General features: G+C 43.1%; 1 protein-coding gene across 1 annotated transcript; it reads left to right on the top strand.

The window, feature by feature from the left end:
* The first annotated feature begins 7074 nt into the window (after nucleotides 1–7074).
* TRIM16 (tripartite motif containing 16) lies at nucleotides 7075–24705 on the top strand. The gene is made up of 6 exons (XM_020785895.3): nucleotides 7075–8308; nucleotides 17837–17932; nucleotides 19631–19864; nucleotides 21066–21237; nucleotides 21348–21437; nucleotides 23752–24705. Exons 1-6 carry the CDS (start codon nucleotides 7760–7762, stop codon nucleotides 24414–24416), a joined length of 1806 nt encoding a protein of 601 aa, XP_020641554.3. The 5' UTR covers nucleotides 7075–7759; the 3' UTR covers nucleotides 24417–24705.
* The last annotated feature ends 2868 nt before the right edge of the window (nucleotides 24706–27573 follow it).

The following is a 27573-nucleotide window of genomic DNA, read 5'->3' as shown; positions in this document are numbered from 1 at the left end:
TTTTCTGGGAGGCCCAGTGAGGAATCAAAACTCCCAACCTCTGGCTCTGCAGCCAGATATCTAACTCATCGACCTATTCAGCCAGCTGATGCTATATATAATTCTGCACTTAGCAGGAATTTTATCTGAGAATTGTGTGGCAAGGAGAAGACACTGGCCACTGTGGATGGGCTCAGGGTGTCAAGAGGCTAAGCACTGCTCCTGCAGACGTATAGGCATAGAGTGAGTAAAGGGTCTGTTTTTGTTTTTCTCTTGGGTGGCAACTCTTAAATCCTCCCCAATGTGCTGATGCTGGCTGGTTACCTCTGTGAATTCTGGTCCCCAAAGTAACATTTTCATGAACTGTTCGGACTCCACTCCAAATTCCACTTACAGCAGGGCATGCACACATTTTGTCCAGGTATAAAGTGCCACAGCAGAAATTATTTCACCTGACCAAGATATTTTCCAGTGATAGCTGTGCTGGGGGAAATTATGTTTATTTTTCTTGTTATGCCCCTTATCTCAATAACCCTTTCTGTTGCCGTTGCTCTTAGCCATCACCTAGGAGAGAAAAAAAAGGTGTTTATTTCTCCATGTAGGCTTTAGCGTAGCATCAAGAAAGTAATAACAAAACAGGACTAAAGTGGAGACAGATTTGCATTAAAATATGCACATTGTAATGCACAGCAATCCTTCATAGACTGCTGCCTTTTCCTGGCAAAGGGGCTTGAGTAACTCAGAGAAGCTATGGGCTATGCTGTGCAGGGACACCCAAGACAGACAGGTCATAGTAGAGAGTTCTGTCTAATCGCAATCCACTTGGAGCAGGAATTGGAAGATGAGCCCCTCAGGTCGGAAGGCATCCAACATGCTACTGACGAAGAGCGGAGGACAATTACAAGTAGTAGCTCCAGAGCTAATGAAGTGGTTGGGCCAAAGCCGAAGGGATGCTCAGCTGTGGACGTGCCTGGAAGTGAAAGGAAAGTCCAATGCTGCCAAGAAAAATACTGCATAGGAACCTGGAATGTAAGCTCTATTAACCTTGGGAAGCTGGAGGTGATCAAAAAGGAAATGGCAAGAATAAACATTGACATCCTGGGCGTCAGTGAACTAAAATGGACAGGAATAGGTGACTTCACTTCAGATGATTATCATATCTACTACTGTGGGCAAGAATCCCGTAGAAGGAATGGAGTAGCCCTCATAGTCAACAAAAGAGCGGGAAAAGCTGTAATGGGATATAATCTCAAAATGATAGAATGATTTCAATACAAATCCAAGGCAGACCTTTCAACATCACAGTAATCCAAGTTTATGCACCAACCACCGATGCTGAAGAGGATGAAATTGACCAATTCTATGAAGACATACAACACCTTCTAGAATGGACACCAAAGAAAGATGTTCTTGTCATTATAGTGGACTGGAATGCTAAAGTAGGCAATCAAGAGATAAAAGGAACAACGGGTAAGTTTGGCATTGGAGTTCAAAACCAAGCAGGGCAAAGGCTAATACAGTGGTGCCTCGCATAGCGATGATAATCAGTGCAGCAAAAATCACTGCAAAGCGATTTCATTGCTATGTGATATTAAAAAGCCCATAGGAATGCATTGAAACCCCTTCAATCTGTTCCTATGGGCTTCAGACTCACCTTTAAATGAAAATCCTTCATACGGCGGCCATTTTCGCTGTCCGGTAAGCGAGGAATCCGTCCCAGAAAACAGCGGGCGGCCAGTTTTTTACCCGGCGGCCATTTTGGAACTGCCGATCAGCTGTTAAAAAATCATTGCTTTGCGAAGATCGGTAAGCGACACAGGGTACCGATCATCGCAAAGCAATTTTTCCCGATTTAAAACATCGCAATGCGATCACAAAAGCGATCGCAAAACCATCGCTATGCGATTTCATCGTTAAACAGGGTGCCCGTTAAGCGAGGCACCACTGTAGTTTTGTCAAGAGAACAAGCTGGTCATCACAAACACTCTTTTCCAACAACACAAGAGGTGACTCTACACATGGACATAACCAGATGGGCAGTACCAAAATCAGATTGATTATGTTCTCTGCAGCCAAAGATGGAGAAGATCTATGCAGTCAGCAAAAACAAGACCTGGAGCCGATTGAGGCTCTGTTCATCAGCTTCTTCTAGCAAAACTCAAGTTTAAACTGAAGAGAGTAGGAAAAACCACTGGGCTAGTCAGGTATAATCTAAACCAAATCCCTTATGAATACACAGTGGAGGTGAAGAACAGATTTAAGGAACTAGATTTGCTGGACAGAGTACCTGAAGAACTATGGATGGAGGCTCATAACATTGTACAGGAGGCAGCAACAAAAATCATCCCGAAGAAAAGGCAATGCAAGAAAGCAAAGTGGCTGTCCAACGAGGCCTTACAAGTAGCAGAGAAGGGAAACAAAGTGCAAGGGAGATAGGGAAAGTTACAGAAAATTGAATGCAGACTTCCAAAGAATAGTAAGAAGAGACAAGAAGGCCTTCCTAAATGAACAGTGCAAAGATACAGAGGAAAATAATAGAGAGGGAAAAACCAGAGATCTGTTCAAGAAAACTAGAGATATTAAAGGAACATTTGGTGAAAAGATGGACATGATAAAGGACAAAAATGGGAGGGACCTAACAGAAGCAGAAGACATCAAGAAGAGGTGGCAAGAATACACAGAGGAATTATTCCAGAAAGATCTAGATGTCCCAGACATCCCAGATAGTGTGGCTGCTGACCCTGAACCAGACATCCTGGAGAGGGAAGTCAAGTAGGCCTTAGAAAGCATGGCTAACAGCAAGGCCAGTGGAGGTGATGGCATTCCATTAGAACTATTTAAAATCTTGAAAGACGATGCTGTTAAGGTGCTACATTCAATATGCCAGCAAGTTTGGAAAACCCAACAGTGGCCAGAGGATTGGAAAAGATCAGTCTACATCCCAATCCCAAAGAAGGGCAGTGCCAAAGAATGCTCCAACTACTGTACAATTGCACTAATTTCCCACGCTAGCAAGGTTATGCTCAAAATCCTACAAGGTAGGCTTCATCAGTATGTGGACCGAGAACTCCCAGAAGTACAAGCTGGATTCCGAAGGGGCAGAGGAACTCGAGACCAAATTGCTAATATGTGCTGGATTATGGAGAAAGCCAGAGAGTTCCAGAAAAACATCTACTTCTGCTTCATTGACTACACAAAAGCCTTTCACTGTGTGGACCACAGCAAACTACGGCAAGTCCTTAAAGAAATGGGAGTGCTTGACCACTTTATCTATCTATTGAGAAACCTATATGTGGGACAGGAAGCAACAGTTAGAACTGGATATGGAACAACTGATTGGTTCAAAATTGGGAAAGGAGTACGACAAGGCTGTATATTATCCCCCTGCTTATTTAACTCGTATGCAGAATACATCTTGCAAAAGGCTGGACTGGATGAATTCCAGAATTAAGATTGCCGGAAGAAATATCAACAACCTCCAATATGCAGATGATACCACTCTGATGGCAGAAAGTGAGGAGGAATTAAAGAACCTTGTAATAAGGGTGAAAGAGGAGAGCACCAAAAATGGTCTGATGCTGAACCTCAAAAAAACTAAGATCATGACCACTGGTCCCATCACCTCCTGGCAAATAGAAGGGGAAGATATGGAGGCAGTGACAGATTTTACTTTCTTGGGCTCCATGATCACTGCAGATGGTGATAGCAGCCACTAAATGAAAAGATGCCTGCTTCTTAGGAGGAAAGTGATGAGAAAACTAGACAGCATCTTAAAAAGCAGAGACATCAGGTTGCTGACAAAGGTCTGCATAGTCAAAGCTATGGCTTTTCCAGTAACTATGTATGGAATTGAGAGCTGGACCATAGAGGAGGCTGATCACTGAAGAATTGATGCTTTGAATTGTGATGCTGGATGAGACTCTTGAGAGTCCCCTGGTCTGCAAGGAGGACAAACTTATCCATTCTAAAGGAAATCAACCCTGAGTGCTCACTGGAAGGGCAGATCCTGAAGCTGAGGCTCCAATAATTTGGCCATCTCATGAGAAGAGAAGACTCACTGGAAAAGACCCTGATGTTGGGAAAATGTGAAGGCAAGAGGAGAAGGGGACCACAGAGAATGAGATGGTTGGACAGTGTCACCGAAGCGACCAACATGAATTTGACCCAACTCCGGGAGGAAGTGGAAGACAGGAGGGCCTGGTGTGCTCTGGTCCATGGGGTCATGAAATGTTGGACACAACTTAATGACTAAACAACAACACCAATATCCTTACATGGATTCATCCTTCCAGTGGCCCTCCTGCAAAACATTTATATTATCTAAAGCAGTGTTTCCCAATCTTTTTCAAGTCTTAGCCCCTCTTTTATACTCACCAAATAACTTGTGACCCACTGCCACATTTGAAAAAAGAAAAGAAAAGAAATTTAATGGGGTAAACTATAATGAGAAAACAAACTTCTCTGAAAATGACAGTAATGCTAGGAAAAAAGGAAGAAAGAACTTGAGATGGATTGACTCTTTGATAAGGGTGCATCAGGGCTTCCGACAATGGGAATGAGGTTTTTAGGAAGTGGGGAAGTATTAATTCATAGTCCCCCCAAAGCAGCAGCAATTTGACAGGACAATGCACCGTTACTAAATACCTACTGCCTGATGAGGAGGTCCTTCCCCCTCCACTTAGCTGGGCTTGCAGTTTGAGTTCTGCCTTCCCCACTCCTGATTTTCTTAGCCTCCCTTCCAGCCCAGCTGGGACAGACTCAATAGCATCACCCCCAGATCCCAGAAGGGAGAGGTGGTCTTTAGGGGATTAAAAAAACTCAGTTTTCTCTGGAGGAAGGGATATGAGAAAGAGGAAGGGCCTTTTTTTTTTGACTGCACATCCCACCCCACCCTCTCCCACTCCCTTCCCTTTCTAGAAAACCTACCCAGCCCTTTAACCCTTGCTGAGAAAGCGAAGCAACTAGTAACCCATTAGCTTCATCAGAGACATTCAGACACAAACCCCTGGTTAGTTTCAGCTGTTGACCACGCAGAAAGAACTTTATAACTCCTTTGGTTGGGAACCCGTGCTTAGAGATGGGGACGACTCACCAGTTTGGCAAGTCGTCCTGCTTCGTGAGACATCAAAAGTTGACAACTCACGAAGCACAAAGTTGCCCCCATGAACCAACGAAGCACGAATTTATTTGCTGATTTGTGGGGAGTCACTAAAAATAATCGTGAAGACTTCAACTTACATCCTCCAGGTATAGGAATCTGAGTCCAGTTGGAACAGGCATATAAATGCAGACAAGGGCTACAGTTGCTGTGCCTGGACATGATCTTGTTCCGAGACAAGCACAGTAAGAGGTGTGTAGATTTTGTTGTTCCAGTTGGAAATAGGGTTGCCATGACAGCAGGATCCCATAACCTGAGATTTCGGAGCCAAAGCCTGAGACATAAAGACAGAGCCTTGTAATGTTAACAGAAGACAAAGTCTTGAGCAGCAGTTACAAAGTGGCACCTGTGCATAGACAGAAAAATATAGAGGCCCCCATGATTCATATAACGGCCAACCTGCAAGTCCCAGCAGCAGCTTCCTGAATATGCACAGTGAGAAAAAAAAAGACAATGGTGCTTCAGAGGATATCTAAATGGCATGTCCCAAAGCCCCATGGTTGGATCCCAAAAACTGGGGCTGTCAGGATGGCCAGCCTCAGGGCCAAGACCCCAAACCTGGAAATACCTTCTCCTAGTTCTTTCCCCAGAATGAGGAGGTTGCTTCATTTCTCTTTTAAGAGAAGAGCATGGACTGCAGAAGGAGGAAGGAATTCAAGAAGGAGGACAGAAGAACAGAGAAGGGAAGGAAGCTGGGACTTTTGAGGTCATATAAAATCAGGTCCCTTTTGTGGACTGAGGAATGGGCATTTAAACAGTTATTTCCTTCCACAGCTGGTAGAATAGTCCATCCGAAGAGATTGCAGCAATAACTTCTGGTCCAGTGCCCAGGTTAACTGAGCGATTCTGGACAGCGTGGGCCAAGCATTACATTCCAAGGTCTATTAGCCACCTATTTCCAAGCTTACCAGCTGATTGGACAAGAGGCCATCACAATTTCAAGGAACTCAATTATTGATTTGACCTATCACTCCTCAACAAATTACAGTGGTGCCCCATGTGGCGACAATAATCCATTCCGTTAAAATCGCTGCACAGCGAAATCATGATCATGCGAAAAAAAACCCCATTGGAATGCATTGAAAACCAGTTAATGCATGCCATTGGGGAAATACCTCCTCGTCCAGCGAAGATCGCCCATAGAGAATAGCCGATCAGCTGTTTAAAATCGCTGTCTTCTGAAGCTTCTGTCTGGAAAACAGCCATTTTGCAAAGGGATGGAAGCCATTTTGCAGAGCTGGAAAAAACATTGTTTTGCGAACAAACGGTTCGCGAAGAAAGGACCTAATCAACTTAAAGCGGTTTCCCCCCATAGGAACCACCGTTTTGCAATCTCAATAGCGACCGCAAAAAAGTCATCGTCAAGCGATTTCGTCGTTTACTGGGATAAGCGTCTAGCAGGGCACCACTGTACATACTTCTGGGATATGTGTGACTTCCATTTCCCATGATGGAAGTGGAACTTTTGTAGCCAATGTAGAGAAGCATCTGGAAGAGCAGCAGCAACACCCTCAAAGTCTAAGGGAGTGGAAAATTTACACGAACCCATCCTCCAACCCTTTCTCACTCAGTCACCACCACCGTTAACACCTATTAAAACATTTCTAAAACAGGTATGTTTAGCATGGGAGGAGGCAGAGCTGCAGCCCCACCCCTGCACCCTTTGGGTTTTCTTGCTCTTCTGTCTGCAGAGAGCGAAGAGCCTGGAAAGAACAGCCTCTGCTCTCTGCCAGGGCTCTCCATGTGATCCAAGTGTAAGAAGAGAGCAAAGGAAACAGAAGCAGAGGAGGCAGTATTAAGAGTGCTCCCCTTTCCCCTGGGTAAGTACATTCCGTTAAGACAATGACTGAATAGGGCAGTATTTATAATATGCATTATACAACGTGAGAGAATCAAAGCCTGCATTTGGCCCTTCTCTCCCCAGCCCTTTTGCTTATCATGCTCTGTGTCTAAGATTACAGCCCTGTCAGCAATGTCTGTGTTTAGTTTCTTTAATTTTTTCTTTTACATCCTCATTGCAAGGTTTGAGCATAATAATAATAGCACATTTTGGGGGGAAAATCTACATGGAGGAGAATCCACAGATTGACAATTTCACAAATGCAATATGACAGAAAGGATAAGATACACACATTTGCACCTCTTGTTTTTCATTCTGAAGTCCGAATCTTCCCAAGCTCCATTTCAGCTTCAAAAAAAAGCAAGGCTTGGCCTGTTAATAAGCATTAAGCTTAGTTGAGGAATGAGTCATCGTTCCAGGTATTTCCCAAGCCACCTACCAGTTTTTTTTCTGGCTAACAAAGGGAAGGTTTGGGTCTTCCCCTCCCTTTTCAAGGTAGATAAGAAGCTATCTATAATTGGGACTTATTTGCACTTTCCTTCCTAGGGAAGAGGCTGAACAGGCCAGCTGTTTACTTCCTTGGGACACAGGCTGTATATATTTCAGGCTTGCTTGTGGAAGGCGGAAGGAAGTGGTTAATATCCTGAGGCATTCAGCCTGTAAAGAGTGCTCAGGCGTGCCTGTTCTTTTATTTTCTTGATTTCGCAGTCACTGTGCAAACAGCTAGGAAAACAGCGGCTCTCGAAGTCACAGAAACGGCTCCATTCGTAAGATATCACAACATGTCTGACCCTGAATCAAGGGAGCCGGAGGAGCTCTCTCAAGAACTGGCTCTTAAGGACCCTGTCGCGGTGGCAAATGGACCACAGATCTGCGAAGAAGAGAGTAAGAGCCTAGGATTGAAAAACGAAAGGGAACTTCCATCAGAACTGGAACGAAAAGATAGCTGCAACAGTGAAGAAGTGGGGGAAATACAGCCTAAGAATGAATCCAGGGAAGAGCCACCAGGTGACCCTAGTTCGGTGGGCGAAGAAGAAATTCTTTGTGACTTCTGCTTGGCTGAGAAGGTGCGGGCCGTGAAATCCTGTTTGACTTGCATGGTAAATTATTGCCAGGACCATGTGCAGCCTCACCTGGAGAATGCCAAACTACAGACCCATAAACTTATGGACCCACTGAAGGATGTTGACATAGAGAGCTGTGAGGCCCACAGGGCGCACCTCAGTTGGTTCTGCCATGCTGACCTGGCTTGTGTCTGTGAGGAGTGCCTTGCCGATGGACACGAAGGGCATCAAGTGGTGTCTTGTGAAGCAGCGAGAAAGGAAAAGGAGGTAAATTGTGGATTGATGTTTACCATGAATGTGTTGGTGCAGAGAAATATCATGACTAGAGGGCAGGAAAGTTACTTTTGGGGACTGTAATTCATAAGAGCTTCTGACCCCCATGCTCAAGAGGCCAAAACAGTATATTTTCTAACCTCTGGCAATGGCAGTTTGAAATGCTGGAAAATGTGGAGCTTCTGATATAGGTAAATAGTTTATTTTCAAGCCAGAAGGAAGAAGAGCAATCCAGCTAAGTATTAATTTAGCAGCATAGGCTTTACTAGGGAACACGTCCCCCTGAATGGAGTGGGATTGGCTTGTGTAAACATGTTCAAGATGTATAGTGTGAGATATGCAGGGTTCTTTTGTTATATTGGTGAAGTTTTTTGAAATCAGGCCAGCCTTATCAAAAAGAAACTCGAGTCCTTTACTCAAAGGAAATGTAGGGAATTGGTGAAGGGCTTGCCTGCTTCCTCTAGAAAATGGGTGTACTGGGAACTGTTATCTGTGCTCAGTGCCTCTTCACACCAATTCGGAGCCTATAGAAACTCTAGGTTTGTTTATTTATTTCTACTCCACCTTTGTCCTTAAGAAGGACCCAACATTGTGGCTTACAACAAAGACAATACTGTATTTAAAGCTGAAAACAATAAATATATAAAATATTAAAGAGGAGCAAACAAATACCACAGTAAAATATGGTAAACCAAAGCAACATCAAAACACTTTTGATGCAGTAAGGCAAAAGATTTTATTTAAGAACTCTACTCAGATAGCCAGTAATTAATGGAACGCTTGCTTGAAGAGAAAGGTCTTTGCCTTTACAGAAGGACATCAAAGATGGGGCCAACCTGGTCTCATGTAGAAGGGAGTTCTGGGATCTGGGAGCAGCAACAGAGAAGGCCCTCTCTCCTGTGTCCCCACCAAATGCACCCTTGAAAGTGGTGGGACTAAGAGAAAGGCCTCTCCTGATTATCTTAATACCTAGGCAGGTTCATAATAGGAGATTCGGTGTTTAAGATAGCTTGGTCTTATACTATTTAGGGCTTTATAGTTTAGGACCAGTACTTTGAATTGTGCTTGGATATGGATCGGCAGTCAGTGGAGCTGCCGTAACAGGGGAGTTATGTAATCACTGTGACCAGCTTCAGTTAGCAATCTGACTGCTGTGCTTTGGAGCCGATGAAGTTTCTGAGCACATTCCAGAGGCAGTTCTGCATAGAGTCCGTTACAATAGCTCAACCGTGAGGTAACCAAGGCATGTTTCACCGTGGCCAGATAAAATATCTTCAGGATCAGGGAAAGGTAGCGCACTAGCTTTAATTGTGGAAAAACACTTCAGGCTCAGAGATGAATTTAGGAGCACCTCCAAGCTGTGTACATTTGTTTTTAGAGGGAATGCAACTCCCATGTTTAATAAGACAGATTTGGCTGTATTACTCAAGGCTGAGACTATCGTGAGACTGCTGGCAGAACATTCAGAATGTAATGCAGATCAATATTTATCAAACAGATGCACAGGTGTTTGGAAACATGTCATCGTCTACTATCCCAACCCTACAGCTAAAACTTGGCATGGCTGACACAGAAAAACAGCAGTTAAAAGGCCACAGGATCAGGTGAAAGGATCCTTATTATGTCCTTCTTCTTCATCGGCCCGATTCCCAAAATTCTAATGATGTTCATCAGTTTGGACAGCTTTAAAAGTAGGTTAGAGGTTTGACTACTAGCAATTTTCCCTGGGAAAATTCTTGAGCAGATTATAAAGCTGTCCCTCTGCAAGCATCTTGTAAACAGTGCAGTAATAGAGCAATGCATTGCAAGATGAAAATAATTCATTCCGCGAGTCGTTTCATACTGCAAAAATTTCATCTTGCGAAGCACAGTTTCCCATAGGAATGCATAATAAATGTGTTCCTATTCATCTTGCGAAGCACAGCCATAGAAAAATGGCAAACTGCTTTCGTCTTGCGAGTTTTTCATTGCGCAAGGCATTCGTCTTGCAAGGCATCACTGTAATTAGAAGCCAGCATGCATTTGTCAAGAACAAATCCTGCCAGTCTAATCTTATCTCATCCTTTGATCAGGTAACCAACCTGGTAGACAGGGGGAGACATAGTATATCTTGACTTCAGCAGCACTTTTGACACACTTCCCCGTGATATTCTGATTAGCAAGTTAACTAGGTGTGGGCTGGCTAGAACAACTGTCAGGTGGATACACAGTTGGCTACAGAATCATACTCATGTGATGATTAATGGCTCTTTCTCAAACTAGGAGAAGGTAACAAGTGGGATACCCCAGGGCTCAGACCTGGGCCCAATGCTATTCAATATTTTTATTAATGACCTGGATCAGGGGATACAGCGAATGCTAATCAAATTTGTGGATGATACACAATTTGGTGCACAGTTACATGATGGGGGATATATGGCTCAGCAATACTACAAGCGAGAAAGATCTTGGAGTCATTGTAGATAACAAACTGGATATGAACCAACAGTGTGATTTGGCTACAAAAAAGGCAAATGTTACTTTAGGCTGCATTAACAGAAGTATAGTCTCAAAATGCCATTAGGTGCTAGTTCCCCTCTATTTGGCACTGGTTAGACTTCACCTAAGGTACTATGTCGAGTTCTGGACACTGCACTTTGAAAAGGATGCCAACAAACTGAGGGAAGTTCAGAGGAGAGCAACAAGGATGATCAGGGGACTGGAAACCAAGCCTTCTGAGGAAAGACGGAAAGAACTGGACATGTTTAGCCTTGAGAAAAGAAGACTGAAGGGAGATATGATAGCACTTTTCAAATACTTGAAAGGCTGTCATACAGAGGAAGGGCATGATCTGTTCTCAATCATCTCAGAGTGCAGGATACGCAACAATGGGCTCAAGTTACAGGAAGCCAGATTTTGGTTGAATATCAGGAAAAAATTCTTAAGTGTTAGTCAGTATGGCAATGGAACCAATTACCTCGAGAGGTGGTGGGTGCTCCAGGACGGGAGGCATTCAAGAGAAATGTAGACAACCACCTGCCAGATATATTTTGATCTGTATGGCCTTAAAGGCCCCTTCCAATTACATGACTCTATGATTTTATGATATATGTTCATTAGTGTGTGTGCCTGTGTCCATCTATATCTTCCCTCCAGTTTATCACTTGCTAGGAAACCCAAGTAGAGGGGTACTGTTGCTCCATCTCATTTCCTGCTCAGAGGTTTCCTATGAACAACTGGCTGGCCATTACACAAACTAGTGAGACCTTTGGACTGACTCAGCAGAGCTTTACCTTCTGTTTTTATAGTTCCAAGTTGGCCACCAGCTCCATACTGTCTTTGGCTTTGCATTTTTCCTTTTGGTACTACTACTGGTACATAAGGATTAGCTGTGAATATCTCCCTTTAGCCAAAACATACTTGCTCAGTCTTGTGAATGATGTGAGAAATCTCTGAAAACTTTGTAAATTAGTAGCTAAAGCAGAGCAGAATTGATTTAAATCAGTTTGAATAAAGAAATAATTTTAAATAAAGAAATAAGCCGCCCAGAGTGGTAGAATTTACCAGATGGGCGGGATATAAATCAAATGAATGAATGAATGAATGAATGAATGAATGAATAAGTTTTTAAGGACAACTTACATTTTTTAAAATTGATTTTTTAAATTAGATTAAATTAAATTCATTTTTTAAAAAAATCACTTTTTATCCACCCTGTGAGAAAAGTCTTTTAGGATTTGCCCAGATGACCAATGAGAGAGAGAGTGTATGACCACAATTGTTGTTATTGTTGTTTAGTCATTAAGTCGTGTCCGACTCTTTGTGACCCCATGGAGTTGGGTCAAATTCATGTTGGTAGCTTCGATGACACTGTCCAACCATCTCATCCTCTGTCGTCCCCTCAAGCACAATAGTCATGTTCATAGTATGGCATAGTTGCTTTTCTGGACCATCGGTTACAGAATTCCTGTGCCAGAATGGCCACGGGTATTAATTCATCATATTTATAGCATGCTCTTCCTGAGCAGGTCGTGTTGGTGTATATGGGGTTCAGCAAATTTCATTCTCGCAGCAATCCTTTAGATAAGGCTGAGAGTGTGTCACTCACCCCTGAATCAGCCAGTGAGCTGATTCAGGGGCGAGTAGAAACTGAATTGTGAATGCAAACTGTATCTCAGGTCTTTCCCTTGTCAAAGTTCAACCCTGCAGTAACCAGTATGTAGCACTAGGGTGGTGCAGAACATAGCATAGGCTCACCATATGCTGTATCACAGCACACTACAATGCTTGAGGAGTTGTAAAGCTGGGGAATGCTGAAGAGGTTGAGGAAGTAAAGGCAAATCCTAGCACCGGGATCGAGCAGGCATTCAGGAATCATGGGATCTAGAATCACATCCTAGATAAACTTGGAATCGAGTTGGTAGCTAAATTGTTCAGCTTAATCCACAGAGCCTGAAGCTGAGGGAAGAAAACAGATTTAGTCATATCCTTTGCTCTTGTGAAGATTTTCCGTATGGGACACTACTTTGGGATCAATAATCAACATTACAGTACATGCTAATGTTTTCCTCTAAAATCTGGTTGGTTGTGGTAATTTTACATGTGCTCATTTCCACAGCATGATTATACAATTCTCCCTTACGCCTCCGCTTCCCATCTGAAACAGTCTCATCACACCATCAATTCTTACTTCTAGTAGAGACAAGTAGTACTTAAATACTGAAAAGGAATGCATGTTCCCCACCCCAAAAGAGCGAGCCATCTCTTTCAGATGCTCAGGTGAAACCAAACACCACCATTGTCCCAAGTTTCTGTACACCCTGCAACTGCAGCCTTTAAAATAACCAGTCCTAATGATCACCTCAAAGGAGTGTCGTGTCTCGTTGCAACTACTTCTTGAATTATTGGCTAATTTTGTACAGACAAGTAAAGACTTATGTTTTCTCCATCTAGATAAGGTTTCCCAATGTAGTTCCACACTGATACTTCGCAAGCCTAAGGCTTTTCTGATATTTATTTATTTATTTATTTATTTATTTATTTATTTATTTATTTATTTATTTATTTATTGGACTTATATACCGCCCCATAGCGCTACAAGCACTCTCCGAAGGGCAGTGAATCACACCTGAGCACACTTTACAGGCTGTTAAGGTGGAATGACAGGCATTCACAGATGTTGTGACTACCTGTGTGGTGGATGTGAACTCTTTGCTCCCTGTCTTCCCTGTCTTCCAGGCTATGTTAAATATTATGGGATATCCCATGTCTAATTCTAAAAGGATTCATGTCAGGTTCATCACTGCTGCCGCCCAGTTTGTTCACCTGGCAGCCTCTCAGTCTCAGATGAGGTAATATTCAGAATGAAATGAGTAGCTTTTTATGTCATGCCCTCAGAGACAAAGCAGACGGATGTGTCATCTAACAGCTAGAGTGGTGGACTAGGACTGGGAACCAACATTTGGGAAGACATGGGTTCAAATCCCACCTGGCTTTGTTTGGTCAATTATTATCTTTCAGCCCGAACTGCCTAAGAAGGTTGTTAAGAACATAAAAGGGCTTGGAGAGAAGGGGGTGTATGCTACTCCTGGAAGGAAAAATGAGATATAAACACGATTTTAAAAGTATTACTGTACTTTGTTACTACTTCAAAAGGATAGCCTCCCTGAACCTAAAGGCCCAGAGAAGCTAAGGTGTAAAATATATCAGTATCATAGGTTTTGTATTCCGTGACCCTTGGGGGTCCCTTGCAGTGCTGCAATTCTGCACTTCTCTGATCCAGCCACTTCTGCCAATAGGCGTTTCGTTTCATTTAGTCGTTTAGTCGTGTCCGACTCTTCGTGACCCCATGGACCAGAGCATGCCAGGCCCTCCTATCTTCCACTGCCTCCCGGAGTTGGGTCAGATTCATGTTGGTTGCTTCGGTGACACTGTCCAACCATCTCATCCTCTGTCGTCCCCTTCTCCTCTTGCCTTCACACTTTCCCAACATTAAGGTCTTTTCCAAGGAGTCTTCTCTTCTCATGAGATATAGGCAGCATGTGGCAATTGCCTTGGGAAGCAGGTGCTGAGGTTGGGGTGAGGGGTCTCGGAGAGGCAGCAAGGCGCTGGGGTATAGAGTAGTGTATGTTGGCAGGGAGTTTGCAATATACCTTTGAAACTAGCTTTCTGCCCTCAGGCATGGTGGAAGATGGCATCTTATGAAATAAGATTCAATGGTGAGTCCAGTCTGCTTCTGTGCATGGAAGGCGAGGGGCAGAAGGAAGTTCCTATCTTTTGCCTGAGGCAACAAAAGGATTTTAGCTGTTTAGCGGAAGAGCAAAAACCTGCAGCATTTAATGCTCCCTCCTTTTAGGGGTTTACTTCCCATGGCACACAGGAAGCTAAAAGGAAAAGTTTCAAGGAGGTAGCAGTGGTAGTCTATTGCAGCAAAAAGAACACAATCTTGCAGTGTCTTAAAGACTAATAAATTTCATTTGGGTGAGCTGTTGTGAACTGTTAGTCCTCTTCTTCACAAAAATCTGATCAGATGTGTGTGATATATAGCAGTCATTCACATCAGGTTCATCATTACTATTCCCTGACTTCTGTATCTGCTACTTCCATTTTGCTGGCTTTCAGTCCCAGCTGGCAAAACATTCAGAAAGTAACTGGTTTTCTCTCTCTCTCAGATTGACTGATAAGTCATCCAGCTGTTAGTGTGGTGGACTGGGACTGGGAAAACATAGAGCTCAGCCAAGGAGCTGTGTAGGTCAGCCATTACTCATCAGTCTAACTTAATCCAGCCTCTCTCTTTGAAAATGAAGCTAGTATCAAACGCATCAGAAAGAAGAGGTTGCACCCAGTGAACGTTAAGGGCAAACAAAAAGTGCTGGATGTATTTGTGAAGGCTTTCACGGCTGGGATCTAATGGTTGTTGTGGGTTTTTCGGGCTTTTTGGCCGTGTTCTGAAGGTTGTCCTTCCTAATGTTTCGCCAGTCTCTGTGGCTGGCATCTTCAGAGGTCCTCTGTGTTGTCCTCTGAAGACGTCGGCCACAGAGACTGGCGAAATGTTAGGAAGAACAACCTTCAGAACAGGGCCAAAGAGCCCGAAAAACCCACAACAACCAAAAAGTGTTGGCCTTGAAGGTGGCACAGGGATCTTCACTGGTAAAAATGAAACGGCTTCCTAAAAGATGTGCAGTGCTTTGAGGAAAAAGGTTTCTATAAATGGGCAATCAATCCAATCTTTTTATGTCTTTGCTTTCTGAGCGTGACTCATGGGTGCTTATTCACCACAATAATGTAAACAATTGGGTCAAATGAAGGAGCTTAAACCAACACACACAGGCACATAATGAATTTCACTATTTCCCTTGCTTATATCTGCATGAGTCATAGGCGCACATTCCATATTTTATTATTATATTTATTAGAATATTTATAGCACACCTTTCCATCCAAAGGCTCTAAGACAGAAAGCATTTAATCATTCCTCTGCCTATCTCTAACTTATTCTTGGGTCCAAAGGGACCCCTAAACTGGCTGACAATCATCAACAAAGCAACTAACCAATAAAATGAAGAACAAGCAGCAACCATAATACAAGAATTAAGAACAAAGATGTAAAACAAGTCAGCAAATAATATATTGATGGTAGGGGAAATCCAATAAAAGGTTAGCACAGTCCAAAAGCTTGGTAAAATAAAATCCTTTTTAGTCTGCTGAAGAATCAATGGGAAGAGGGCTAATGGGGTTTCTATGAGGGGGCACAGAAGATGGTTCCCTGAAGAATGTGAGGACTATGAACACATTCAGGTGTCCCCTGAACATCAGTAGCTCTCTGTTGGCTGATATTTTGACTCTAGAAGCACAGTTGAGTTGTTCCTGATACAAACCATGAAACAGGGCTTCTAGAAAGAGGGAGCTTCCCATGGTTGAGGCCACTCTTGAAAAATTCCAGCCATACCTCCTTGTTGTTGTTGTTTAGTCGTGTCCGACTCTTCATGACCCCACAGAACAGAGCACGCCAGGCCCTCCTGTCTTCTTAATGAGTGCTAACCAAATATCTGAAGGCAAAGGCCATGGAACAAGCCCCAGATAATGATTGTAGTGTCAGGGCAGATTAATGTGGAAAAGAAGCAGCCAATATAGTCTGGTGGGTAGATTGACAGACTAGGGCTCAGGAGAGCCCTACTTAGTCAGAGGAAATCACTGGGGGATGGGTGGCAGTACTGATAAAAACTCTCCTTGACTACCTCACTCACCTCAAAAATGTTATTAGGACTGCTATGAGTCAGCTGTGACTTGGTGGCATATTTTACACACACACACACACACACACACACACACACACACACACACACACACACACACACACACACACACACACACACACACACACACACACACACACACACACACACACACACACACAAAATGTAGGAAAAGGGTGGCCTTCTGAGGAATTTGGTCCCCGGAAATATAGGCAATAGCTCATACCTTGACCTACACTAATTTGCAGCCAGTGCACATTGAAAAATATTGGGAGAACATGCTCTGAAAAGGAAAGCTGGCTCATGTCCTTGCTGCTATATGTGCATACGGTGGTATTGTTGAGTGTTTTACAAGGGCAGAATGCACTCCAGTAATCTAATCTAGATGTGGACATAATGTGCGTCACAGTGTCTACATTTGCTGTTTCCAGGAACAAGCATGTTTGAAGCTAAGAACTCATACTTGTGGAAGTCCTGATATGTAACAAAAGTACGTCCAGAGTGCTTTCAAATGATGAACTTGCTCCTGCAAGGGATGACAACCCTATTCAGAACATCTTATTCTGAGCTACCTTTTCACCTGGCCAATATAAACTCAACATGGTCAGTTTGTCAGTCCAACACCAGCATTTAACATAAGAAGGAGAATAATTAGTTATGTGCTGCCAAGTCGTAATCAACTTAGAGAGACTCTTTCAAGGTAAGTGAGGTATTTAAGGAGTAGCTTTACCTGTCTCACTCCCTCAGTCAGTTTCCATGTCTGAGCCTGGATTGGAACCTTGTTCTTCAGAGTCCTAATCTGTCACTCCATTCTCCACTATACCACGCTGGAGAATGGTCCTTTCCTTAGCAGTGTCATTTCTGCCACAAATGTTCACAAAGGAAGTTGGATGCTGCAGTTTGATTTATGAATTTGACAAACTGCTGTTGTTTTGTCGCTGAGAGTGATCTCTGCTTGATGAAATGAAAACTGAGGTCATTTGCATCTTTCTCGTGCCACGATTTTAAAGTCACCACCAATCTGAATGTCTGCTATCTGCATTAATTAAAGTGTTACCATCCCGGAAGCTCGTAACACCATTCTTGCTTTCATCCCAATGATCTCCACGTTCATCCCATCATCCTGTGTATAAAGCTATTACTCAAATTTATATTCCATCTGTTTCAGCTCATCCTGAAATAAACGTTTTAGTCTTTCATATGCCACGTACATCTGTTTTCTTTTCTTTTGCTTTCCTTGTTGTCGAAACACAACTACCTCTCTGAAGCCTATATTATCTATCCACAGCTTGAACTTCTTCAGCTCCAAGCAGAATATGACTGGAAACTGAAGTCGGTTGGAAATGTGATTGTTAAACTGCAGAAGAATTCCGAATCTATAGTGGTAAGAATTTAGCTGGAGACCAACCACCACCACCTTAGAACTGTAGGGCTGGGTCAAGAAGTCTAGCCTCCCTCAAGGAGGCACAGTGGGGAATTGAACTCCCTACCTCTGGTGCCACAGCCAGAGACCTAAGCCACTGGCCTATCCAGAGCACAAACTCCAGTGGTGATAACACCCGTTTAACCATATGATCTGTGCATTATATTTCAAAAGGCTTCCCCATAGTAATCCTTTTGCATAAACGGTCTGGTCTGGGTTTGGACTGGAATTCCAGGTGTGAGGGGTCTCTGCTCAAATGGTTCTCTGGCACACACACACACACACACCCTGTTAAACTGACGCTTTCCTCAGGCATACCTTCTTGTGGCAATAACAGCAGCATGGCTGCAAAGGCAGCCAGCTAAGGCTGCCATTTTAAATTTCTTGCACTAGCTGTGCATACCCAAACTAGTATTCTTATCCCAGGGCATTCTGGGAAAATTAAAAGGTGGTTTATAGGCCTGGCAATCTCATCTGGACTTCTGCTCTTTTCCAAGAACAAGGCAGAATCTAGAAGCACCCAGTTCCAGATCTGGTTCTCCAAGGAGAGAGCAAATCTGTCCTAAACAGATTGCAAGCATATTTCTGGGTCAGGAGTCCTCCTGACTGACATCACTTCTTTATCTCCTTGGGATTAAATCATGTTACTTGCATAGTCCAGAATTTTACAGATGAACAGAAGGGAACAGTAGCCTCCATCATGGAAGCATTTCATGATATCATCCAGGAGATGAACCCCTGAGTTGTATTTCCAAATAGCAAATCTTTCAAATAATAAGTGACAAGTAATGCAACTCATTGTCAGCTTTTGTACATCTTCTTAAGCCACACAGTCCTTCTGCAAGCCTAGCAGGTTCTTGAGGAACGTAAAACCTCCCGTTGTTTGCTCTGTTCTGCCCTGGGGTTTCTCTACATCCACAGAAGCATCTAGGATCACACTGACTTCTGCCACAAGTGTCTGATCTGAAATGCTCTTGAGGGACACACCTCCTAACTGAGGACCGTCCTGTCTTCCTGCTTATCAGCTCTGCAGCTCTTTAATCACAGGTCAAACAGTTATATGACGGCTCTTGACAGATTCATTTGTTCAGAAGATGGACAATCACTGGCTCACCAAAGAGGCAGTCGGATCAGAGATGGCAAAAGTTACATTTTAACTTTTTGACCAGTCCCTGAAACCATCAAATGGCATGGCAAGTGGATATGCTGGCAGGGGTATTTGGAAGCTGTAGTTCAAAAAAAGTTACTTTTCTCCACCTGTAAAATATATGTTCATTTATGATAAGTTGCTTGTTCATGTACATGATTCGTTCTGTTTTCTCTCCTTAATTAGCTGTTTCTCTTGCCCTTGCCTCCCACACAAGAAATGATATAAATAAGAACTTCATAAAATCTGCTTTCCAAGCCAATGAGGCAGCCACTGCAGACAGCAGGTTTGGGGTACCAAGAAAGGGCAGGAATTATTTATTATGTTGTTACTTGTGGGTGTCTTTATATTGCCAGTGACGTAGGGTGGGGCTTTTCTGCTCCATGTGTGCCAAAATAACATGGCTGACTGGGAGTAAGGTGATGGTGGTGGCCGTGGGCAATCATTTGATGGTGCCCAAAGAGTAGGGCAAAAGAAACAGTGTACCCAGGTGGATCCTTTTCTTCTTGCAGAGTTCAGTATCTGAAATGAAAACCTTGGTGGAAGAAAAGTTTGAAGAGCTTCTTCTAGCTGTCAAGAAGACTCAGTCTTTTGTGTTGGCTTTCCTAGAGGAAAAGGAGCGCGCTGCAGTTAACCATGCTAACGGAATAAAGATCCACCTTGAGAACAAGCAGGTTGCAATGGAGGAGTGCAAGAACAGGCTGGAGAAGATGGCCACACACACCAACGACATCATCTTCCTCAAGGTACCTTAAACAACCAAAAGGGAAGCAGAACCAAAAGGATGGACATGTCTAGGCTGTGTTTTCAACAATGATGCAATGAGAATTAAATTCAGCACTTCGCAGTCCATCATTGTTTCTTGGGATGAACACTTTCTATTCCTGTATGTTTGTAGGAGCTCTTCCTGCAAAATATCTGGGCTTGGCCCTGCTTTGTATGCACATGGGTACGCACTGTTCTGTATGCTCGCCTGAAATGCGACTCTTTCTCTGTTTGTGGGAACAGCTACTCTGGGGTGCATTTTTGAACCCACTTGATGGTGCAGCTACTTGCTTGGAGAGCAGCAGCTACACTCATGTCTCCTTCTTGTGACCTGGAGTATTTGGCTCAGCCTGGGGAACTGTTTATTTAGCCCAGGGGTCTCCAAACTTTTCACCATGAGGGCCACATCATATATTATACACATTTTTGAGGGCCGGAGGAACACACATGCGCACGCGCAGGCTGAAGGGAACGGACCTGAGCCTGTGGCGTTTGCCAGGCCAGATGAAAAGGCAAGGCGGGCTGGATGTGGCCTGCAGACTGTAGTTTGGAGATCCCTGATTTAGCCAGACGTAGCAGGAATTGGTTCTCCACAAGGAGGCCTGGTTCAGCAAGGGAGCTGTCCAGCTAAGAATGCCACCGAAGAGCTTTCCTGAGAAGCTGTGGCGCCAGCAACCCTCTGCCAGTCATGGCATCATTTGGGAGCCAACCCTGCTGCCTCGCCTTTACTTCGGTCCTGATCTGCATGCATTGGTTCCTGGCTTCTCATTCCAAGTAGGGCTAAGCTATGGGAGGCTTCAGTCAGCTATAGAGGAACTATGTCTTTCAGTCTTTTCAGGTCACTTCCCTGGTTTTAAAAAGTGACCAAGCTGGAAATAGTAAGAGGTTTCCTAGACTACAGTGGTCTGGACAGTGCGCACGCCCATCGCATAGTCATCACCATAAAAGTGGAGAGAAGATGAGCAAGAGCCAAAAATTCTTGGCTCCTGGTTTGTAGCTTTTTAAAAGAGTAAAGACACAGAAAAACTGGCTATTCTGTGGTGTAGCTTCCATCCCAATGGCTTTCTGGGAAGGATGAGCTGGTATGTGAGGCTATGACTCACGCAAGATGACAAGGGTCAAATGCTGTGGCTGCACAGAATATATGCAGGTGGTTACTAGAAATATTATTATTATTAATAGGAATACTGTGAATTCAAGAAAAGTGCAGGAGATGACACCCTACCCAGCGTGTATATTGGCCTCAAGGACAAGTTGTCTGGGATCCGGAGAGTGCTCTCAGACTCCACGGAACATCTTCTACAGCAGCTGAAAACGTCCTATAAAGACAAGTTGCAGGAATTCGCCAAAGATGGTAGGTACCCACTGATTAATGCCTTCACTCAGTCCAATGATCTTTTTGTCATTTATTTCAACAGTTAAACTAGTTGTTTTCATCACCTACCCCCCACTTTTTTTAAACAGAGGATGCTGGCATAAAGGTGTCTGCAGTTGTCTCATGGAAGCACCGCTTGTCAGCTCCAGAACCTCAAAGCAGGAGTGACTTCCTCAAATGTAAGTCTGATTATTGGTGCAGCTTTCATAAGAATAGAAGATGTCACTTGCTGGCTCAGGCAAAAGACCTGTTTCCCAGAATGGTCAACTGGGTGCCTTCAGGAAGCCCAACCAAAGGGATGCGAGGAGAACAATACCTTCTCATTCATCCCCAGCAACCAATAGAGACAGGCAAACCACCTTGGAGGCTACAATTGTTTATGCGGCCCTTATCATTTTATATTTATTTATTTATTCGATTTTTACCCCGCCCATCTAGACAACGTCTACTCGTCTACACTAGTAGCCTTTTTTAAATAGTCTTGTCCTCTGGCTCCCACATTTAGTTGTTATTACTATTCTTATTTTTAGTTTTCTTTTCTACCTGATACAGTTGTGTATCCCATACACAACCAAGAAAAAACTGAACTCCAGTTCTCTGTCTGTCTTCACACACACACACACACACACACACACACAAAGGGAGAGACATACAGACAGACATATTTTTAAAGATGGCACAAAACAATATAAGCATTTAAGAAAACCAATATATGTAAAAAGTGTTTATGGAGGGGTTATCATTAATTAGGACTCAGAGCAAATGAACTTCCTTTTAATATCCCAGACCTAGCTCTGAAGGGCATGTTGAGAAACCTATATACTGTCTGTAGCTCTAATGTGGGAAAGTGCAATAAAGTGTAAATCCAATAACTGCTTTGATTTCAAAACAATTCAAAATACTTAAATGCACCCCACCCACCCCATAGTGCTGAAATGAAATATAAGAAGGTTGAATTCAAAGGGGTTAGCCCCAGGCCTTCAAGTTTGCAGAAGTAGGTTTTCAAAAGCTTGCTGAGAAACAGTGGCTGAAATCTTGTTGTGCATTTCCATGTGTGCTCTGGGAATGATATCAGCAGCAGTGGCCAATCTCTATTGATTAAAGCATCCTTTGGCAATTTCACATTGCATGTGATTTTATTGCCTTGTGTACAAACCGCACACACCACAAAATAACCAAAGTTCCACAGTTTTGTTGTGCACATGGAGCCACATCACAGGATTTCCGAGAGTGCGTTGGGAGGCAAAACCCTGGAGAACTGTAAGAAAAGTAGTTTTCTCCAGAAAAGCTACATGTCCTCCTTGGCTTTTCTTTCTTGGCCCATTGTTATCCAGTATGCTCTGGCACAGCCAATGTGTGCGGCAGTGTCAAACCAAGACTTAGGATACCTGGGCTCAAATCCCTCCTTGGCCATGGAAGCTCACTGTGGATAGAAAGGTAAGCCACTCCTTGAACACCCTGAAAACCGCAAAAAACCCTATTAGGGTCACATACAAGAAGCGGCTTGACAGCACCTCATCACAGATGCCAAAAAAGCTGGGGAGACATCCTGTGTGCATGGATGGGTCATTGTCCAGCTAGTGAAAAGCAGGCAGCAGCTTGCTCTTGCTTCCTTTGCTAGCAAGGAGTCCGTTCGTTGGCTCAGAATTTGACAGGATGATGCCAATACAAAGATCTCCTTCTAGCATGGTGAGAGCCCATTCAGTGTAAGCCATGTGGGCTCTTTCCAGCTGCTGCTGCACTACAACTCCCATCAGTGCTAGAAAATATGTAGTTCAATACTCTGTGGAGGGTCATGTATCTCCCATCCTTGATGTAGGATGATAGTGTGTATAGTGGAATGAGGACAGCCTGTGCAAAGAGAGCAGTTCTCAATTTTTAAAGAGGCAGTTCTCAAAATCTGTGTGAAAATAATTTTTTCAGTAGAACATGTTGGAGCATTCCTTCAGATGCTTTCTGCATGTACCGCAGAATATTAAATATGTAAAAAACCCTTTGAGGATTAATTTTTAAAATTGTATGATGCGACTTTGAATGTCTGGATGCTGCTGTGAAACTACTATATTTCCCTTCTTGGTGCTTAGAAGGGAAATGGTGAAATTCAATACCACCAGTCTAGTCAGCTGGTGGTATTGCTCCAAACATCTACACAAGAAGAGGTTTGATTCTATATACGATAGGAAGAGGTGAGAAAATCCATGAAATCCACAAATGTTTGCATTTTCAATCAATAGATGGTGTTACTCCCTATAAGATCAAAAGTGCGTTGCAGTCTGCAATATCTTTACCACACAATGAAACTTTAAATTCATTTCTGGAATTTTTTTTTTTAAAATCCAGATTCTTACAAGTTCTATATATTGCAACAAAACAATATACATATAATTTGAGTTAGTCACCTTTATTGTAAAATTAACTTGAATCTCACGTCTAGTGCAGATAATTCTTTTTTTTTTTTGCTTGCTCGTAAATAGATGTTTTTTTCCTCTGTAGATATATGCCCAATAACATTTGACCCAGTTACTGCTCATCGCTATTTGAGGCTCTTGGATGAGAACCACAAGGTCACCAACACGACGCCATGGGAGCACCCTTATCCAGATCACCTGGAGAGATTTGAGCACTGGCGCCAAGTGCTGTCAGACAAAAGCCTCTATATCGGCCGCTATTACTTTGAAGTGGAGGTCTCTGGGGCTGGCATTTACATTGGTATGACGAACAAAAGCATTGACCGGAAAGGGTCAGAGAGCAACAGCTGCATCTCAGGGAATAACTTCTCTTGGTCCATTAAGTGGAATGGCAAGGAGTTCTCGGCTTGGCACAGTGATGTGGAGACCCCGTTGAAAAGCCAGGGATATCAGAGGATAGGAGTCTACCTGGACTACCCCAGGGGAACCCTCTCCTTTTATGGCGTTGCTTCTGAAACCATGACTCTCTTGCATAAATTTGAGTGCAAGTTTACTGAGCCTCTTTACCCAGCCTTCTGGTTGTCGAAGAAGGAAAACACGGTGCGGATTGTCAAGTTGCGGGAAGAGGCTGAGCAGAAGCCACCACCTCCGCTTTCCTCGGGAGAGGCAGCTTCATCCAGTACAGTGTCGGCACTGGAGGCTGAAGCAGTGACAAATACGAAGACTCTGGACTCAGGAAGGAACCCATGAATGGATGATTGCCTCATTGGCAGTAGCTGCTCGCTTGTGTGCTATTGGTTTATCATCACATACATTGTTGTTGTAGGTTTTTCAGACTGTCTGGCCGTATTCTTGAGGCTGCACCTCAAGAACACGGCCAGACAGCCTGAAAAACCTAAAACAACCATCACATGAAAGCCTTCGAGAATACAAATAAATTGTTCTTTATACAGTGAAGAATTTAAAATGCTTATTAGGTCTTTAACTATCACTTTAAAAAGAGGAAACAAAACAATGAGTGGTTAATCCTTCCCTTTCATGGCTGAGTTGGCTTTATTTAGAATTAGTTTCCTCCTGAGGGAAGCATACTGGAGTGTTTTATTTTTTTAAATTGTACTAACTTACAAATCAGGATGAGGGAGCTGGTTCTCCATAGGAAATTGAAAGGAAACCTTACACTGAAATGGTGGGTGGGGAAGAGGGCTCTCAATTTCTCTCTACATTAGGGTTACACATGTACCACAAGATCTGAACCAGACCCAGGTTGGGGGCTCAGAAAACTGCCTGATTTGGCTTGATTCAAAACCTTTGTGCTTCTGTTGTCTGTAATGACAATTCCCCCCTGCTCTGTTGGTCTGAAATGGATTATATCTGCAGGGTCAGTAGTCATGCAGGAATAAATCACATTTCTCAAATTTCAGACAAATAGTTACAGAGCACTTCGTGTTAGGTGCCTTAAGTTTAGACCTTTTTTTTAAAAGAAAAGTACACTACTGATAACATTTTTACATCTTGAGGACACTGGGTGAAAATTTCAGGTGGGGATTAAGCGTACCAAGATTCAGAGGAACATGAGGAGGGAATTTTGTGTAAGAGCAGCCATTGTAGTTTAGGGGCTTCTGTAAAAGGGCAAGCTTATTGAGACTGAGTTCTTTCTTTCTTTCTTTCTTTCTTTCTTTCTTTCTTTCTTTCTTTCTTTCTTTCTTTCTTTCTTTCTTTCTTTCGTTCTTTCGTTCTTTCGTTCTTTCTTTCTTTCATGGCAATCATTATGCGACTGACATACAAAACAGAGGTGGCCCTAGTTCAGAAACCATAATATTTTCAGAAGAGTAGGCTGTGCTTTTGTTACAGGTTTCATATTCTTTCAGAGGTTTTTAATTTATTTATAAGCCCTGTAGTTCTAAGATTATTATTAGAGGAGAGACAGAGTAACTAATATACAAGGCCTTGGGAACAGCCTTCAGTGATGACAGACTCAAAAGTCTGTGATCACTGAAGGAACTACCTGAATAATTAATATATATTAATTATTATAATTATTATAATCCCAAGGCCTTGTATATTAGTTACTCTGTCAGATTCTGTACACAATACTATAGTAGTAGACCACAGCTACTGCCTCTGCCACTACACTGCTTTCCCTAGGCTTCACCCCCCACCCACCCCTGTTATCTACCCTCTACTGTGGACATCCGCAGGGAAAAATCTAAGCAAGGGGTGAACCATGTGTGTAGACTTTTCTGTGAATCAGAAGACTCTCTGGTCAGGATCTCTGCTCCAGGGGAAGTCTGTGATCTCTGAAGGCTGTTCCCAAGGCCTTGTATATTAGTTACTCTGTCTATCCTCTAATAATCATCTTGGAACTACAGGGCTTAGAAGGGATGCTATGGACCACGAAGTCCAGCCCCTATGAAGGAGCCACAGTGGGGAATTGAACTACCAACCATATCCAACCCACCGAACTGCTCTGAAATCACGTGGTAGCTTTCATGGGTTACTCATTCAAACACAGGTCTGCTGAGCTGTGTTTGAATGAGCTGTTCAACACTTCAACTGAGGCACTGGGCCGCCTCTCTTTGACTCTACAAATGCCCACACCTAACACAGGGACGTTATTGATTTCATTACTCACTTATGTTATTCATATGCTGTCTTCCCCCCTGTAGGGGCCCCAAGGAAGCTCATAATGTCTAAAATTATGCAATAATCACAGTTTTAAAAATCCCATTGAAATTACCGTATTTTTCGCACCATAAGACACACTTTCCCCCCACAAAACGGGGGTGTGTGTGTGGAAAGTCTGTGCGTCTTATGGAGCAAAGAAAACAGATTATATTTTCCTGTTTTCTTCTCCTGAAAAATTGGTGCGTCTTATGGAAAGGTGTGTCTTATGGAGCGAAAAATACGGTATATTTAAAAAATGATATACACATTCTTAAATTTCAAAACCAAGATTAAAATCAATTTAAAAGTATTTTAAAATTTCTAATTCAAGCAATATAGGGACCCCTTACTTACTGCTGAAAAGCCTGTCTGGAAAGGACAAGGGGGGGGGCAACCTAGCTTCACAGGGCTGTGAAAAAAGGGGACAATATTGATCTTTAGAGAAGGCCAGTGTTGCATTCTTGCTCATCATGGAAAGATCACTTCAGGCATACATAAAGAAGTGGTCTTGTGTCAACTGGGAATTGCAAAAAATCATTTCAGCTGTAGAAGACTATGTTTGTGTTAATAGGAGCCTCATGGCACCGTGGCTAAACTTCACTACTGCAGTCAAAACTGTGCTCACTACCTGAGGTTCAATCCCAACGGGCTCGGGTACCATCTCAAGGTTGACTCAGCCTTCCATCCTTCTGAAATTGGCATGTTGCATACCCACCTTGCTGGGGGTGGGCGGGTGATGTGTAATTTGTAAACTGGCCAGAGAGTGCATTAAGCACTTCACTTCCATCCACCCCCCCAATTAATATTTCAAATATTTGCAAGGATGCTGTTGGCTCTCTCTGATTATTACATATGAATCTGACCCAGAATACCTGGTTGTATTGGCATCAGTCTGATTAAGGCTGCAATACTGTAGGAGTAGGAATAGAAGTAGAACTTATTCAAAAATTCAAAACACAGTCTTATATAACATACTAGTTTTAACCGAAAACTTCAGTATTGGTTAAATTGTGTAATATATATATGCTGTTCCTAATATAACCATTTTTTGCAGCTCTTGTTGTGTTATTTCAGAGATCTGCAGCTGATTACAATGTTTTATGAAATTCTATGCGGGCTAAACCGCAGAAGCCGGTGCTGCAGGGTCAGAAGACCAGCAGTCGTAAGATCGAATCCACGCGACGGAGTGAGCTCCCGTCACTTGTCCCAGCTCCTGCCAACCTAGCGGTTCGAAAGCATGCAA

The sequence above is a fragment of the Pogona vitticeps genome, chromosome 2 (genome assembly GCF_051106095.1).
Source record: "Pogona vitticeps strain Pit_001003342236 chromosome 2, PviZW2.1, whole genome shotgun sequence".
Lineage (NCBI taxonomy): Eukaryota > Metazoa > Chordata > Lepidosauria > Squamata > Agamidae > Pogona > Pogona vitticeps.
This window is presented reverse-complemented; position numbering and strand designations above follow the sequence as displayed.

Bases quoted from the DNA above. Each gene is read 5' to 3' on its own strand.
- TRIM16 (XM_020785895.3), top strand. From the start codon at position 7,760: ATGTCTGACCCTGAATCAAGGGAGCCGGAGGAGCTCTCTCAAGAACTG. The intron at 8,309-17,836 runs GTAAATTGTGGA...ATCTATCCACAG, and splicing joins CAGCGAGAAAGGAAAAGGAG to CTTGAACTTCTTCAGCTCCA. The intron at 21,238-21,347 runs GTAGGTACCCAC...TTTTTTAAACAG, and splicing joins GCAGGAATTCGCCAAAGATG to AGGATGCTGGCATAAAGGTG.